Genomic DNA, 18,229 nt, shown 5'->3' on the forward strand with positions numbered 1-18,229 from the left:
ATTATATTGTGACTCCTTAGACTCCTATATATAGAAAGGAGGTTTTGTCATTTGTATCATCCAAGAATTGTTCATTTATGTAATGTAAAGGAGGTTGCCCCCTCGAAGAGGCTGAATTCTAAGGCGTGGATCTCTCTTTTCTATCTTTTTGTGAGCTGGTTTCATAACATGCACCAAGTGTTCAATGTAGAGCACCTTTGGCCATAAATCCTACCATTATCATACACATCAAACGTTGTCGAACAACTAACACCAACAATGCTCAACCCATATTGCATGGAATAGGCCACAATTGATTGGATCACGGGCACACAAATCAAGAACACTCACTAACAAAGAATCCAACTAAATCAAATTGTCAAAGATGACCAACTCTTACACTAAAGCAAGTGGCTCACCAAGGACCAAGACTAACAGAAATTTCACCATTTCATGTAGGCACTCAACATAATTGGGACCATTTCTTCCTAAGGGGGAGGACTGATCTAGGTGGATATTAGTGGCCACCTACTAATTCCACTTGCACCCCCAACACTATTTCCCTTCAGTTTTCTTAATCTAGCAAAAATTTCTATTTTTGATAGTTTGTTGGGTCCTGAACTTCAAAAGCCATTTTGAGGCCCTAAAGAAAATTTAATGAAACCCATGCCAAACTCGTAGCCCATAGGTAGTGTTATAGACATTTTTGGGCACTGCAACCCCAAGAATAAAATGTCCATAAACCAAGGGCTCCTAATTCCCTAAAAGTGTTGTTCCAACCCCTAAAGGAACAAGGTCAACTGATTACAGCTTCTCCCAGAAGTTCTCCATGAAAAACTACTCAGAACTGTTCAAAACAGGATCATTTCACCTACTCCATAGGCAAAGTGTGTTGCATCTCACCTAAGTACACTCAGTAGGTGCGTTGCATTTCAAAAAGCCCTTCTATGGGGCGCGATGGGCGAGAAGAGACAAATGGCAGTGTCAATCCGCGAGGTGGAGAATCATGGAATCTTCCAGAAACTTCTCCTGTGACACTTGCCTCTCTGAATGCGACCAGGGATGAGTAAGAGATCATCAATCTCCAAGTGGAAGCAAGAACTATCAGAGGGAAGACATTAATCAAATTACAAGATGACTCATCTCCCTTACAGATATCTATATATGGATCCCTCATCTTAGAGATCCAGAGGCTGGAATTTTGCATCTTGTAAGGAATTGCTGTTGGTTTATTGGTGTGAGATCATAGTGTTGGGTGATCCAAGCTTGTCATGAGGTGAAGAAGGGCTTCTTCTTGCTGAGAGGATGATGCTGGGTCAGAACAACTGGTTGTAACTCTCTTGGCTCTTTCTTGATTATCAATAAAGCTATTCAAGTTTTCCTCCATACTCTTGTGTGATTTATGTTTTATGCATTTGTATGGTCAATTTACATCTGATCCTAGATTGTTTATGATAATAGATCCATGTTCTCGTATAGTATTGTGCTGCTTTGATTCTACAGGTACTCTGTGAAGCTGGGTATACAAGGAAGCAAGTAGCAAAGGACTATCAGAAGAGAGAGGAATCGAGCAAGGAGACAAGCGCAAGACAGAGGTTGGTCTCCTTTATTCTTCTCTCATCTATTTCTCATAAAGGAAAATGAAAGTAGTATTTACTTTGTTTGTTTCTAAGGTAGCCACTATCCTTAGTGGGATTAGCAGTTCTGCATAGACACTTTTCCCTCTAACAAAATGGCGACTCCGCTAGGGAGTGACTAGGTTGTTTGTTTATCTACATTTGTTTACTTTATAAACTTACAGACAGAGCCTGAAGTTGAGCCAGGTAGCCTTTGAACTGCATTTGCTCTGCAAATGTAAAGTAGATAAATGCCGCTTCATTCAATCTCCGGGTTTTGTTTATGAATTAAACAACTAATTTACAAACTCTCTGATTGCCCTTGTGGTGGCTCTAGTAACCTCCTTGGATCTACCCCTGTGATTGATTTACTGATTACCACTTGCTCGGCCAAAATCCCTGAACTGAACTGCAAACTGTGACCTGGAACCCAAGCAAAGTCTCGTCCCTGGCCCAGCGCACTGTCTGTTCTATGAATCTGAAATTCAATGCACTTCCCGAGTGTAGTAGGTGCGCTGCATTTCAAATTCACTGTGTTACAGGTGCGCTGATTAAACTAGGCATTGTTCCCAAATTTTGGTTTCTGTGTTCACTCTTTTCAGATCTATTCAAGAATTTTGCTGCCTGTAGTCAGTACACCTCTGTTTGAACCCCCTTTCCTTGCTGATTATTCCGCCTCCATTGTGCAAAGAACTGTAAATGTTTTTATGTATTTGTTGAGTCATTTTCAGTTCTCCATTACAAAAAAGTAGCGTAATCGTACTGTCGATTCTTGATTTGAAAGTGTCGCAAGTGTCATTTTCAGTCATAGAAGAGAGTCTGATTGCTCTTGATAGTTGATTACCCTATTACTATTGTATTTGGTCTGAATTAGTAGTTTTTCCTAGTGTCGAAAGCAAGTTTTCATTTCCAAATCGCAAAGTGTTGTCATTGTCTTCATTTTTGATTTTGAAAAAGAAACTTGTTAGTAATTGTCGCTTTGAAAAATAATTCAGATTTGCGCATTAGCTTTCTTTTTATCATTCACATATTAAGAAGGCTGAAAACAAATACATGCATGTGCATTTGCATTTAGACTGTTTGATTGGTTTGATTTAGGACAGTGCATATAGTGTGTGCTCTTTGCTCTTTGTTGAAAGAATTTTGTCTTTCTTTCCTTAGTAGCTAGGATTTTCATTGCACAAAGAAGATAAAAAGACTGTTTATCATCTTAGATTGCATTTTAGGAATTGCACATCTACATCACGCGGTGAACCTGAAAGGAAAATTTCTTAAGGAAGATCAACTATAAAACAAATCTAATGAATCTAACAACGCTTTGGAACCTAACGCACAACATCTAGAAGTCTAGGCTAGAGACGTATTCCGGCGTCGTAAAGCCTGGTCACTGTTGTTCTCACTATTGGTTGGGTGATTCTTCCACTTTAAGACGATAAGTGCCAGTACGGACTTGTGCTCCCACGTACCGTCGAGTATATTTTGGGAGACCACAATAGGCTTAATCCTTTATCCATAGGAAGCTGTGTCTGTCGCCCTATCGATTGCAATGCACTGAACACAGCATTTGGGAAGATTGACTGCCGTACCGTAAAAAGTATTCTGCAGTTTTGCGATTGGTTTGGTAATCCCTCTGCCTAGATTTCCAGAGCAGTCCCTTTCATTCCTTTTCAGACTCCTTAATGGAAAAGGTCCATCTGAGCACTTGTCACTTCAGGCTCATTAAAAATCGAAGGCGACTAGAGTCATATTTTGTTTTTTCTCGACTCTTTAAAATTGAAAAAACAAGTTGTGTCAAAGCGTCTAAAATTTATTTTAAACGGAATAATCATCCCCTTTCCTACGTTGGTCTTATGTTGAGAAAATGGAGTCCACCAACCAAGGAGTTCCCCTTGGAGGAAATCCTAGTCCCCTCCCCTCTTGGGGAGATGTTGGTGCACCCCATATGGCCACATTGTCACTTCTAGGATTGACAATTGGTTTTCCCGTATGGCTTTTCTCAACCTCCGTCGTTCAGAACACCACAATTCCTGAACAATCGAGTCAGCAACTAGACAATTCCAGAGTTACCCCCCAACCCTCTACTTCGTCCAATTCTTCCTCTCCTCCTTCCTCTTCGCTTGATGAGGCTGATAAAGCCAAAAATCAAGTACCTGAGAAGAAGAAGGAAAAGAAGAAGAAAGAGAAGAAGAAGAAGGAGCCAAAGGCGAAAAGGGGCAACCAAGCGTCGTCTAGTGAAAATCCACACACTGCACTGACCAGACCTAAATCGCCATGTGTCATTTGCAAAGGAGACCACTATCATAGAGATTGTCCTTGCATCCCTCGGATCTTGAGGGACTGGTCTCCTCGTTTGCACAACCCGGTGTCGTCAACCTCTGATGATCATGTTGGAAACACACCGTCGACTAGTGAAAGTGAAGCTCCTGGACAAAAAGGAAAGTGAAAATTTCCTTGTAAACTGTGTGAAGGCGATCACGCCGTCCACCGTTGTCCCTTCTTAGATGAGGCTAAAAGGGTTTTTGACGATCGTCCGGTTTCACTGTTACGACTTCCTCCTGGATATAAGAAACTCTTGCCGAGTCCGTCACTAGTTGAAAATCCAGCTGACCCGCCCAGGTGGTCAGCCGAAGCGTCTATCATTGAAGATAAACCATTTGAACCCATACCAGACGAAAGTCAAAAGGTCGAGGTGGCAGTTGACCCGGTCTTGCCTTCAGAGGTTCCGTCTTCAGATGATACAGTCACTGAAGAGAACAAGGATGACACCGTCCAAATTCCTTTCATAAACACAGACTCCGATGAACATGGGGGCAATTTACCCATTCCTTTACCGCAGGAAGGAATTTCGTCAGAGTCATACCCGGCTGTCTATTCGGTCCCACCTCCAAGCAACCTAGTTGTTTCCTTCAACTGGAACCAGCTAGGCAGACCCCGTTTATCGGCTAGTGTGCCATTCCGAATCATTGCTCAAGTATATAGAATGGTTATGGCTGGTACTATGATAGATGAAGGGGCTTCTGTGAGTATCCTTTCCTCGACTGCTTGGAAAGCGCTTGGTTCGCCATCGCTTTTGCCTGAGATGAGAAATCTAACAGGCTTTGACAAAGGAACCAGTCAATCGTTAGGGATCCTTCCCAATGTGCCCATAACATTGAGAGGAAAAACCGTTCACATGAACGTGATGGTAGTCCAAGGACCCCTGGATTATAATCTACTCCTTGGACGAGACTATATTTATTGCATGGGAGCCATTGTCTCATCACTCTTTAGAGTAATGTGTTTTCTGCACGAAGGAAGAGTGGTCAAGCTCGTAGACCAGCTTTCATTCCCCGGTTCACGCATAGCAAATAGTCATATACCATCCCTGAATGGTCTTTTCACGCAAGGAATGTCTCATCCATCCCCAGTCCGTCCACCTGATGAGCGCGAGTAATTCGGGGGACGTGACTAAAACCCAGGGGGCATGCACCCTGGTCTGCTTCGGCAGGAAAACTTCAGGTATAGGATAGGTTTCCGCGAGAGATATATGACTAGTCTGACACACCCGTCCGTTTAGGAAAATGGGATTAGACTGGAATAAGATACTTTCGTAAAAGTTATGTGGGTGGAGGCGTCTGCGCCACTCGCCTTTGTCTATTTCGGTAGGCATCGCCGAAGAAGAGTTTTGTTTTGCGCTGCGGATAAAACAATATTTGGTAACCTGAAAGAGGTAGACCTTTCCCGATAAAACAAATGTTTTGTCGGTAGAATAAAAGGTGACCTTGAAACTCTATTTTATACCTGGGGGCATGCAAACCTTTTGGCGTGCAAGCGAAGAGCAACTATTTATTTTTATAAATTTGTAGGACCTCTAACCCTTAAACTCGTAGGATTGGTCGTTTCCTAACTTGCATAAAGAAAGGATGTGGGGCAAAGCTTTGAAATAATGCCGTTTTTATATATGAGACATTCTTATTATACGACTGGATTAATCGAGCAGTTTTAGCACATAGTTCAAGCTCGTTAAAAAATAAACATAAGTCATGAGCAAATGTTTCTCCCTGCATTTAAGCTCATTAAAAAATGAACTAATTCCCAGTAAATAACCATCGTGAATGTAGTACTTCAGCCTTTAAAGCCTTGGTCATGTTCTCATCATCACCTCCACTTTGTATTGGCCGATCATTCACCTCCACTTGATTGTTTACCCCTTTTGAGGAACAGCTGCGAAGAGTGATTCTATTAGCCATCCTCGTAACACTGCCGTGATTGGGAAATTCTAAACCTTACCTGGAATCAGCTGCTACCCAAATTTATCACTCGTTCCTCAAAGACGAGTCTCCTTTAAGCTCTTTTCAACTGACTCGTAAAATATGAAAAGATTGCCGAGCCATTGGCCTTTCCAGCTCGTTAAAGTGACCGGAAGTGTTATCCCTCCTCTAGATTTTAATCTTTTTTGGACCAGAGGGATTATTACACAAAAAGATCGAGCGCTTGTTTTGTTCGGCTCGTTAAAAGTATCGAAAATTCATCCCTTCTGTATTGTTTTATACTTTTTCGGACTTAAGGGATTAGATGACGAAAAAGGATTTTTGGAGTTTCCTTTACGTCCCTTTTTAGACTCTCTAAAATTGAAAAGGACCGAGTTGTCTTTGTCGTTAAACTTGTTAAAACCTAATAGCGACAAACTTGTCCATAGCAGACAAGAACGAGTTTCACTATCGCTAGGCTCGTTAAAACATAGCGATGGGTTTGCCCGAAGGGAAAATTATAGAACAAGCATATGTTATCCTCCTCAAGCTTGACAAAAATAAAGAGGTACTGGTCAGCAATGACTGGGGAAAAATTGGGAAGAAAACTTGAAGAAACTTTGTTGGTAGCAAGTCGCTCTTGAACATGACACTTTCACTCTGCATCCAAGTCGGGTTGGGTTGTTTCATTCACCGGTCACATCACCATGGTCACATCACACCATCCACATTTGGGGTTAATGCTACCAATCCATCATGTCAGTGTTGCCGATATGTTCAAGAGAAGTCATTCAGAGAATTCACCTGTGTCTCACCCACTATAATACATCTTCTTTCATGACCGCCACCCTGAACCTTATATCACCAGATCATTTTCACCTCCATTAAAATCATTTGCTCCGTTCCGTGTCATTGATGTGGGATTCATTAAGGCCCTCCTATGACGGATCGCTTCTTGTCGACATCAGCTCATTATCCAAGAAGTCGATCTAGGGACAACCCTTTCAATACTTTGAAGCTTGCATGCCTCAATGGAAAGTTTCTCACTTCCGGCGACAGGTTTACATCATTGGCCTTCGACCGAAAGATTTTGCGTGGTGTTCGACGCCAAGTCCTTTATTCACACCACGTGAATTGTACTGCAGTACCTTGAGGATCATTATCATTATCGGTGATCTCTCTCGCGCCTGTTAATAGCTTACATCATTGGCAGGTAATCAGGCGATGTCTTTCCATGTTCGACTCCAGAACATCTCTCACATGGATCGACTTGTACTTTGAGTGAAGATCAAATGAGATTGAAGACCCCGGATCTAGTTTCATCCATCCGGGCTGCGATATATATTCAGGAAAATAAAGACATCAAATGTACATCATTGCTGCATAGATAATCATCCAATCTATGGGATGATGGTTCCTCCAAGATCATCAGTCTACACTCAAACGATTGTCTATCCTATGTACATGAGAATGAATTTATAAAGCTGAGCATGGGGATGCCCGCCTCAGCTAGATCATGAAAATATTATGAAGATAATGTATTGTATTGTATCTTATTACAGGTCTCCTCCCAGCTTGAAAGAACTTTGGATCCTCATGATAAAGCATTTCACCCGACATCAAAAAAGATTAACGACCTCATGCTTTAGGGGGCAACTGTTATAGACATTTTTGGGCACTGCAACCCCAAGCATAAAATGTCCATAAACCAAGGGCTCCTAAGTCCCTAAAAGTGTTGTTCCAACCCCTAAAGGAACAAGGTCAACTGATTACAGCTTCTCCCAGAAGTTCTCCATGAAAAACTACTCAGAACTGGTCAAAACAGGATCATTTCACCTGCTCCATAGGCAAAGTGCATTGCATCTCACCTAAGTACACTCAGTAGGTGCGTTGCATTTCAGAAAGCCCTTCTATGGGGTGCGATGGGCGAGAAGAGACAAATGGCAGTGTCAATCCGCGAGGTGGAGAAGCATGAAATCTTCCAGAAACTTTTCCTGTGACACTTGCCTCTCTAAATTCGACCAGGGATGAGTAAGAGACCATCAATCTCCAAGTCGAAGCAAGAACTATTAGAGGGAAGACACTAATCAAATTACAAGCTGACTCATCTCCCTTACAGATATCTATATATGGATCCCTCATCTCAGAGATCCGGAGGCTGGAATTTTGCATCTTGTAAGGAATTGATGTTGGTTTATTGGTGTGAGATCATGGTGTTGGGTGATCCAAGCTTGTCATGAGGTGAAGAAGGGCTTCTTCTTGCTGAGAGGATGATGCTGGGTCAGAACAACTGGTTGTAACTCGCTTGGCTCTTTCTTGATTATCAATAAATCTATTCAAGTATTCCTCCATACTCTTGTGTGATTTATGTTTTATGCATTTGTATGGTCAATTTACATCTGATCCTAGATTGTTTATGATAATAGATCCATGTTCTCGTATAGTATTGTGCTGCTTTGATTCTACAGGTACTCTGTGAAGCTGGGTATACAAGGAAGCAAGTAGCAAAGGACTATCAGAAGAGAGAGGAATCGAGCAAGGAGACAAGTGCAAGACAGACGTTGGTCTCCTTTATTCTTCTCTCATCTATTTCTCATAAAGGAAAACGAAAGTAGTCTTTACTTTGTTTGTTTCTAAGGTAGCCACTAGCCTTAGTGGGATTAGCAGTTCTGCATAGACACTTTTCCCTGTAACAAGTAGGTACTTGTCAGGAAATTTTTTTTTCCTCAAATAGATCTTTCAAACGAGATATCATGCATGCCAAATGGAGCTCATATGGAAGAATTACAATCCCAGGAAGTTAGCATTCCAACTAATCCCAACAGGGCTCACAAAATTTTGGCACTTCATCTCCTAGGGTTAGGTTTTTGGTTTTTTAGGGCTTTCTATTGTTTCTCCATAGTAGAAAGTCCTTTAAGCCTCATTGTAACACAATTTAGAAGGCATGTAATTTTCACATCTCTTCCTGGAGATACGCTACCATCGCTTGAGCTAGTTTATTTCCATTTTGCATGTAAACAATTTGAGTATATGTTATTAATGAATTGAATTTTAGTTTTCGTTGTAGCTTTGTGATTATGTTTAAGTCAGTATTTGACTTCGTTCATGCATAAATCTAGACTAGAAATCGAGCCTGAAGTGGCCATTTCAGTTCTTGACCCTGGGCATACGAGGGGAAGAGATATCCAATATCTAAACTCCATAGCTCTGCATTAACAAATGAAAACAATCTTGGGAAGGGTCCTCTATAGGTTCTAATGCCTCCTTCCTTCTCCTATTGTGTCATATATGTACATCCTTCAATCCTATCCCATGTTGTTCTTAAGGGGGGATGTTAGGATATTCCGACACATAGGAAATAGTTAAGTATAACTTGGTCTAATGTAGAGTTAGGTAAAGTTTGTTTCTTTACTATGTACATTTGTAACTTACAATCTGACGGTCACGATAAGTTCTAGACATAAAGTGATCCAACAATTCATTCTCTCCTCGGTATTACCAACACTTGATCCGTTGCTTAACACCCAGTTGGTCCATGCTCTATTTAAAGAGAATGGAGGGTCATTTGTAGGGTGGTCGTTCATGAGAGAAGCTTATGTAAATTTTATTTCTTTTATTAATAAATTTCTTGAAGTGGTCGCATTGGCTCAGGTCGTGTACTATTTCCCTCTTTGAGGGTATTAACCATGTCAAGAATACTGGTGTATTGATCTGTTATCTCTTTGTGAGTAGTGTCCTTTGGTGTTCTATGTCAGGAACTTACTCTGTAAATTCCTACATTGTATCAGAGCTATTTGAGGGTCGCATCCATTCGTGATCCAAATCCGAAGCCGATAAAACTACATCTGATTGTCGTGTCCTAGATCTACTTTTTATGATTGCTTTCGGGCTGAGAGGACTACTCTATTATGTTAGGAGCATCTGTTCCAGTGAGGAACCCCTTCTGTCTCATGCGAAATGGTTTTTGGTAGCCCTAGCTATGTCATTTTTAAGATCTAGAGGTATACAATCTTTATTTGCAGTTTTAGTTATTCATCTCTCTGTTTATTTCGGTTTATTTAGCTCTCTGTTTTTTTTATTATTGGATCTACACCTTTCATTTTTGTGTATTCTCTTTGCCCTGCGACTCTGTGTGATCTAGGGAAATAAGAAACAGAAAGGAAGGATTTTTCTCATGTGTATGCTCTTTTCCACCACGCCTTAGTGTGATCTCGAAAAATCAGAAACATTGAGGAAAATATTTCGGTTCGAGTGAAAGCTAACTTCAAGCCATAAGGTTTGGTTTCTTTTGTATATCTGTGTTGGGTTGTGTGGTTTTTGATTTTGTAAGAAAAAAAATCTTTTTCAAGTAAGCACACACCCCAAAGCTTTAGTGACTAAAAAAAAAAAACCCTTCCTCTTTTCCAAAAATTACTAACCTTTTAAACTAGTTCACTTGGTCCAAAGTTACTTTGTGAGAATAGAGGTCTTCAGTTCAAGTCTTTCTTTTTCTTGAGTTACTTTTTCAAAAAACACATGTAACTTATGTTTTAAAGTTAATTTATGTAAAAGTGTTCTCACCGATTAAAAAAAGTGAGTCACTTATAATTGCAAAGTCTCTTTATCTTTTATTTAAGTTACAATTTAGTAAGTAGCTCATAAAGTACCATTGTAAAAGTGACATTCACTTATTTATAAAAGTGGGTCACATAAAATGTTTTTTAAAGTGATCTAATTAGATTAAGTTTGGAAAGGGGGGAATTTTTTTAAATATAACATTATCATTCACTTCCACACATTCACACACTTCATCGGCATCTTCAACAACTTTTCTTCAAAAAGCCATAACTTCTTCATCTGGAAGCTGTTTTTAGAGCCATTTTTTGTAATTGGCCTAATTGTTCGAGATATTTCCATTGGGACACTTAGTTTCAACATCTACAACTTCAGTTTCTGTTAAAAGGGAAGGTCCATGCCAAGTTATTCTTGACAACACCAACGACTTCCAATTGTGGTCCTACGTAATGGATTTACATAGAAGTAAAGGTCTTTACAGAATAGCATCAAGCGAAGAAACTAAACCTAAGGATGAAGATAAGGTAGCCAAATAGGAAAATGGGCAAGAACAAGAACGTGGGTTGATAGGGATGTCTATTTCTCCAAACCTTAGATTTCATATCGCAGAAGTTGATACCCCTAATGAACCAATCAAACAACTAACTAAAGTTTTTGGAATTAAAAATGAAATTAGAGCCCATCAACTCGAAAATGAGTTGCTTACGTTGGACCCCAATATTTTTTCTTCCATTAAAGATTTTTGTCCAAGTTCAAGACCCTTAGACTTCTCTTGGAAGGTGTTAAGGTTAAGAAAGAAGATGGTAGCCTTCTCTATTCCATTCTTACTAAGTTGGGACCAGCCTACTCCGTGTTTGATTCCACCTTCCATTCTACTAGAGAAACCTTTATTTCTCAAGGACAAGACTACAAGTCCACCTTTTTTGATGCCTTTTGTGATTCTTTATTAAGAGAACAAGAAAAAATCTTACATCTTGGTATTCTTAATCTTGGAATCTCTTCTAAGAAAGCCTTAGCTGCCCAGCGACAACCAAATTCAAAGAATCCTAAGAAGCAATATCCTAAAAAGAATGGTCCTAAACCAAACAAGGGTCCTAAGCAATTTCTGTCTCAAAATGAAAAATAATTTCAACAAAATGATAAGGAAAATAAAAACAAAGGGAAGAAGACTAATAGACATTGCCACTTTTGTAATTGAGATGGCCACTTAGAATCTAAATGATTTAAGAAGATGCAACCCTTGGAAGTAGCAATGAAGAAGCATAACATCCATTTGGAGCACTCTTCAACTTCAACTTCATCTTCAAAAATAGCACTTTTTGCATGTGGTTGTCAAGCATATCGGTCTGGTTATGCACTAAATGTATCTTCTTCTTCTCATTCTCATGAGTGACTTATTGATTCTGGAGCTTCTTATCACATGGCCAAAAACAAAGCCATGTTTTCTTCTTTAAATGATTGTAACACCAAAAATATATATGTTGGTGATGATAGATCTCTTATTGATGTAGGGACTGAACTGTTCATCTAGACAATGGTCAATTTAATGATGTATTATGTGTTCCAACCTTATCCTGCAACCTTCTATCTGTATATCAGATAACTCATTCAGGTGAAGGCAAGATTGTTGAATTTTCACCTCACGATGTTGTAATTAAGGACCTAAGAGATCTTAAACACATTTTAGCTACTGGCATTGATGGTGATTCTATAAGGTTGTATAAGTTTAACAACTTTGGGTCATCAACTCTTCCCTCAGTATTTGTTGCTCATAATGATAAAGTGAGCAAACTTTGGCATGAGCGATTTGGTCACGTAAACTATCGCTCCCTTCAAAATCTATATAATATGGTGATAGGTCTTCCTACGGTATCTTGCAAAGATGGTGCTTATTCCGTATGTGTACTCAGAACACATCATCGGGATAGTTTTGAAAAACGTGCCTCTTGGCATGCCTCAACCCCTTTACAGCTTGTGCATAGTGATTTATGTGGTCGACTTCCAGTTGTTTCATTCTCTGGCTACAAGTATTTCTTGACCTTCATTGATGATTTCTCCAGACACACTTGGGTATACTTCTTAAGACTCAAGAGTGAAGTATTTAACATGTTCTTGGTCTTTAAGGCCTTTGTTGAGAAACAATCTGGACATCAAATTCTTAAACTAAGATCTAATAATGGCAGAGAATATATTAACAACAAATTCATCAACCTTTTCATAGAGAATGGAATTCAAATGTAACATATTGTTCCATATACTTCGCAACAAAATGGTGTAGATGAAAGGAAAAATCACAGCTTAAAGGAAATGGATAATTCTATGCCTCAATCTAAAGGACTTAGTCTTAATTTTTGGGCAGAAGCAATTAACTATGAAAATTACATAGTAAATCGCACTCCTACGAAGGTTTTAAAGAATATCACTCCAGAAGAAGCATGGAGCTCAATTAAGCTAGATGTAAGTCACTTTCGTGTTTTTGGAAGTGAAGCATGGGCCCATATTCCAAATAAGAAACATAAAGCTTTAGAATCTAAGAGTGAAAAATGTATTTTTGTTGGATATTTTGAAAATGTCAAAGGATATAGATGTATTCAACTTAAGTCCAAAGATGTTATCATTAGAAGAGATGTAAAGTTTGTTGAAAATATATCGGCCTATGAGCCTAGTTCGGCGGATGTGCCACCTCTCTCTATCCCTTCTACTTCTAAAAATATTTCTTCTTCCGATGATGACAGCGAGGATGACAATCCTCCCCCACCTTCTCAGGATCCTCCTTCAGCTCTTCAGCTTCCAAAATGGGTCTATGCTACTCGGGATGCAACAGGTGCTCTTGCAGGTGATCCTACAGATCAACGACATACACGTTCTTAGTTCGATAGAGCCTCTTCTTTACTGTGTCAAGCTTCAGCAAATTATGATCCTGACACCTTTGCAGAAGCTTCAAGCCATCTAGATTGGGACGCAGCTATGAATGAAGAATATCGTTCATTATTGGCAAATGATACGTGGGATCTTGTTCCTCTTCGAAAGGGACGAAAACTTGTTGGATGCAAATGAGTTTACAGAACCAAGTATGGACCAGATGGAAAAGTTGATAAGCATAAAGCTCATCTTGTTGCTAAGGATTTTTCACAAGTTGAAGGCGTTGACTATACTGAAATCTTCTCCCCTGTTGCCAAAATGAACTCTATCTTCCTTGTTCTTTCCCTTGTTGCCTCTTTCAAATGGTATTCCATCAGATGGATGTTAAATATACCTTCTTGCATGGGGACTTGCATGAAGAAATCTATATGGAACAACCTACTGGCTTTACAAAAATAGACTCTAGCCTTGTATGTCGGCTTAAGAAATCCCTTTATGGTCTCAAGCAAGCCCCTCGGGTTTGGTATGCCAAAATGGATAGATTTCTTTTAGATACTAGCTTTTCTATGTGTCATTCTGAAAATATTGTCTACACCAAGAAAGTGGGTAAGTCTCTTATCATTATTGTTATTTATGTTGATGATCTTATCCTTACTGGTAGTGATCCCAACCTTATAAACCATGTGAATTCCATCTTTAAAAAGAAGTTTGAAATGATAAACTTAGGAAACTGCATTATCTTCTTGGTCTTCAAGTCTTGCAATCCAAGGAAGGTATTTCCCTTTCCCAATCCAAGAATGCCTGTGATCTTCTACGCCACTTTCACATGGAAGATTGTAAGCCAACCCCTTCTCCCTTTCATTCTGGAGCCAAACATTCAGTCACTTGTACTTCCCCTGAAGTTGATGCTACCTTATACCGTCAGCTTGTAGGAAAACTTTTTTATCTGACCCATACATGTCCTGACCTTTCCTTTGTTGTTGGCCTTATTGCTCGGTTTATGCAAAACCCACATGAAAGTCATTGGAAAGAAGCTAAAAGAATACTTCCTTATTTTCGAGGTACAACTTAGTTTGGGATTCATTGCAGTGCAGAAGCATCTCCTCTATTGGTTGGTTTCACTAATTCCGATTGGGATAGTGAGCCTGATGATCGGAAGTCTACTGCAAGTTATGTCTTCACTCTTGGTTCTGGACCTATTACATGGGCTTGCAAGAAACAAAGTGTCATTTCTCTTTCTTCAGCAGAAGCAGAGTATCGTAGCACCATAGAAGCTAATAAGGAAGCCCTGTGGCTTCGTCAGATCCTGTCAGAGTTTGGCTTTCAGCAGTAGCATCCGACTACAGTTTGGTGTGATAATCAAAGTGCCACTCAATTATGCAAAGATCCAGTCCAACATCAGTGTAGCAAACACATTGAACTACACATGCACTTCATCAGAAATCTCATTCATGACCATCTTCTTGAAGTGAAATATTGTTCAACCCATGATCAAGTTGCAGACATCTTTACAAAGGCTCTCACATAGGTGAAGTTTACTAAACTTCAATTTATGGTTGGAGTTCAGGAATTTGTCACTAAGGGGGGGTATGTTCTAATGGCTCCTTCCTTCTCCTATTGTGTCATATTTGTACATCCTTCAATCCTATCCCAGGTTGTTCTTAAGGGAGGATGTTAGGGTATTCTGACACATAGGAAATAGTTAAGTATAACTTGGTCTAGTGTAGATTTAGGTAAAGTGTGTCTCTTTACTATGTACAATTGTAACTTACAATCTCACGGTCACGATATGTTATAGACATGAAGTGATCAGACGGTTCATTCTGTCCTCGGCATTACCGATGCTTGATCCGTGGATTAACACCTGATTGGTCCATGATCTATACTTAAAGAGCATGGAGGGTCATTTCTAGGGTGACCATTCATGAGAGAATCTTATGTAAATTTTATTTCTTCTATTAATATATTGTGTGAAGTGGCCATGTCGGCTTAGGCCATGCACTATTTCCGTCTTTGAGGGTTTTAACCACGTCAAGAATACTAGTGTATTGATATGTGCTCTGTTTGTGAGCGGTTCCCTATGGTGTTCTATCTGAGGAACTTACCCTATAAATTCGTACATCCTCAAAGAAAAGCATGAGGACTGGAATGACATCATCTCCTTTCCGAATCAAATTCAATGAGTTCAAACCCACCAGCATTATTGTCTCACCAATCTAGATGTTCAGTTAGCTCACATAAAAGGCTATCTCGAATGTGGCCTAAAACTACCAGCCCTAATAGGTACTGGTGCTTAGTATTTGGCCTGTCATTCATGAGATACTCGATGTCATATTTAGCCTCTTGGCTTATGTATTTGATTTTTATTAGTACAACCTATTTTAGTAGTTATGAATTTAGCAGTTATAGTTGTTTACATTTGGATGGACCTTGATTATTATCCATTATGAACAATATTGGTTTCCCTTGTGATACATTGTAAAATGACTCAATTCAAATAGTAATATCTAATTTTGTATGAAGCCATTTTGAGATAATAAAATTCAAAATTTAAAAGAAAAAGAAAAATTAAAAAATCATTTTAAATCTTCACTAAACTTTCCCATGATCCCAAAAACATGTTGTGTAATTTCGTTATTTTTGAGAAAATTAAATGTAATGTACCAAGAGATTTAAAAAAATAAATCCTTGAGGGTTAGCTGAATTGGTCGAGTTCATGTTGTTAAAGCACCTTGCTAATGGGAGGTCACGGGGTCATCTCTCCTCGACCCTCTTGGAGTTAGGCTTTGCAAGTGAGCTTCGAGTGGATATCTTTATTGTCCGGAACCACACATAAAAATGTTATGTAAAACCATGAAAATATTCACACATAATTGGTATTTGTCCATTTAAATATTTATAATGATCAGCGATTTACTTATTTAATTGTTATCTTTTATAAATTTAAAAATTGCCTACATTTTTCCCTTATAAAATTAAATTACTTATTAATAATTTAATCATCTAAAAATATGTATATATACAAGTTTTTGAAAATGATAAAAAAATGAAAATATTTTTATAAAGTATTTATTTTGTATTTTTATTGTAGTTGAGCGAATTTAAGATAAAATAAGAAGTATATATTAATAATTTCTTTTTCATTTAAATTTTAAATTTGAAGTTAAATATTTTTGTGGAAAATAAATTTTGGATTAACTTTCATGAAGAGAAAATGAAATTGTCAGCCAAGTATTAATAATAAACATTACCCAAAAATTTCAAAATCTAGTTTCCATCAAGTGATATAACAATAATCATTATCCTAAAAAACCATTCACAGTGAACAAAATATCAACTTCTTAAATCAAGTATTTTCTCCACTAAACCCTCGTTCCTCGACTTCATGTACCGTTGTCAGCGAAAGCCATATATAAATGGCTATAAAACAAAAAGCATCTTCAGAAATGGGTTTAAACAAAAGAAGAGCATCAGAAATACTCATTTTGTGTACGATCGAATATGCCCTTTTTAATTTTTGGCTAATTAGAATCTGAAAGCTATGTCGTTTATCGTTCGACGCACCAACTATATATTCATCAGCGGTGCGATACACAAATGCACAAAGTTCTCGTAACAACTTATACTTCTCCGCTCCGCCATACGTGTTCCATGGGTTTCAGGCTTCTGCTTCCGGCCATGGCCGTAGCCATCCTCGTCGTCTTCCTGAAGGCGGCGGCGGCTGCTGCAGTTTCAGGTGAAATGAATATGGTATTTTATATGCACGACACTGTGAAAGGAAACAACGTGACGGCCATCCCCGTCGCAGGAAGAAATGGTTCTTCTTCATCTCCAGGTCGTTTTGGCACGGTCGTTGCTATCAGCGATGTTGTCACAAAATTCCCAGATGTAGCCGAGTCGGAGTCTCAGAATATTGTAGGTCGAGCGCATGGAATGTACGTGAATACAAATCCTGTTACTGGGCTTGATTTTTTAATGGTTTTCACAATAATCTTCAACAATATGGAGTATAACGGAAGCACCCTGGAGTTCCAAGGAACGGACAGGTTTGATCAGCCACAGCGCCAGTACGCCGTAATTGGGGGAACGGGTAAATTCAGATTTGCTCGCGGTTATGCAGTTGTTACCACCGAGTCCCTCTCTGGCCAGAATTCTGTTCTCAAGCTCAACACCACTTTTCGGACTGGTTAATTTATTATAGGCTATGTTTGTTTTCTTCTATCAACTTCCACACTTGTTTCTGTTTCCAGGGTCGTAATTTCTTCAGTCTTTCATTTCTGTTTGGATGTTTTGGTAGGTTTATATTACAAGTCTACTCTCGTGATAAAGCAGTTCTCCCAGTGTCAAAACTTCTTCAGAACTTAGTTTCTGTTTGGGTGTTTTGTTGGATATATATTTATAATCAATATTTGGTTTCGTTGGTGTTTTAATATCTCTTCCTTCCTTTATTTGATGTTTTACCAAATATCTCAGTACTGACCTGTACTATCATTTTATTTCATATTTCTCTTACCAATAATGTGTCATTTCATTTAATATTTCTCTTTTTCTCTCATGGGATGTTTTATCAAATATATCCTCTATACCTGTACTATGTTTTGCTTAATATTTTTTTCGTTCTTGTCTTATTAAAAGTTGTCGTAAGTAATGTAGTGACGTTATTCATCAATTTTCATGAGATTTGCCTAATATTAAATTTTCAATTTATTATAAATATTAATTTGTTTTTAAATTTATTGATTTTTATTTTATATATATATATATATGTATATGTATATAAATATATTTTTCAAATATCTCATTATAAATACAAATTAATGTAAAGGATAAAATGATTTTATACCATTAATATTTTAATAAATAAATGTTAATTAATTATATTCAATATCTGTTCATTATATTATAGCTACATGTAACACCAAAAATTTCATAAAACAAAATAATCTCTTAAAATATCATTAAAATATTCTATTTTTAAAATATCATTAA

At 38.4% G+C, this 18,229-nt stretch overlaps 1 protein-coding gene across 1 annotated transcript; it reads left to right on the top strand.

Moving 5' to 3' along the window:
- The first annotated feature begins 16,891 nt into the window (after nt 1-16,891).
- Nucleotides 16,892-17,638, top strand: LOC149155122 (dirigent protein 2-like). The gene has a single exon (XM_089441611.1). The coding sequence runs from the start codon at nt 16,892-16,894 to the stop codon at nt 17,429-17,431; it is 540 nt and encodes a 179-aa protein (XP_089297737.1). The 3' UTR covers nt 17,432-17,638.
- Nucleotides 17,639-18,229: the final 591 nt, after the last annotated feature.

Source organism: Pinus tabuliformis, chromosome 9, assembly GCF_031772625.1.
Source record: "Pinus tabuliformis cultivar Carrire ecotype Pingquan chromosome 9, CPIR1, whole genome shotgun sequence".
Classification (NCBI taxonomy): Eukaryota; Viridiplantae; Streptophyta; class Pinopsida; order Pinales; family Pinaceae; genus Pinus; species Pinus tabuliformis.

Excerpts from the sequence above, each read along its gene's own strand:
- LOC149155122 (XM_089441611.1), top strand. The coding sequence starts at position 16,892 with ATGGGTTTCAGGCTTCTGCTTCCGGCCATGGCCGTAGCCATCCTCGTC.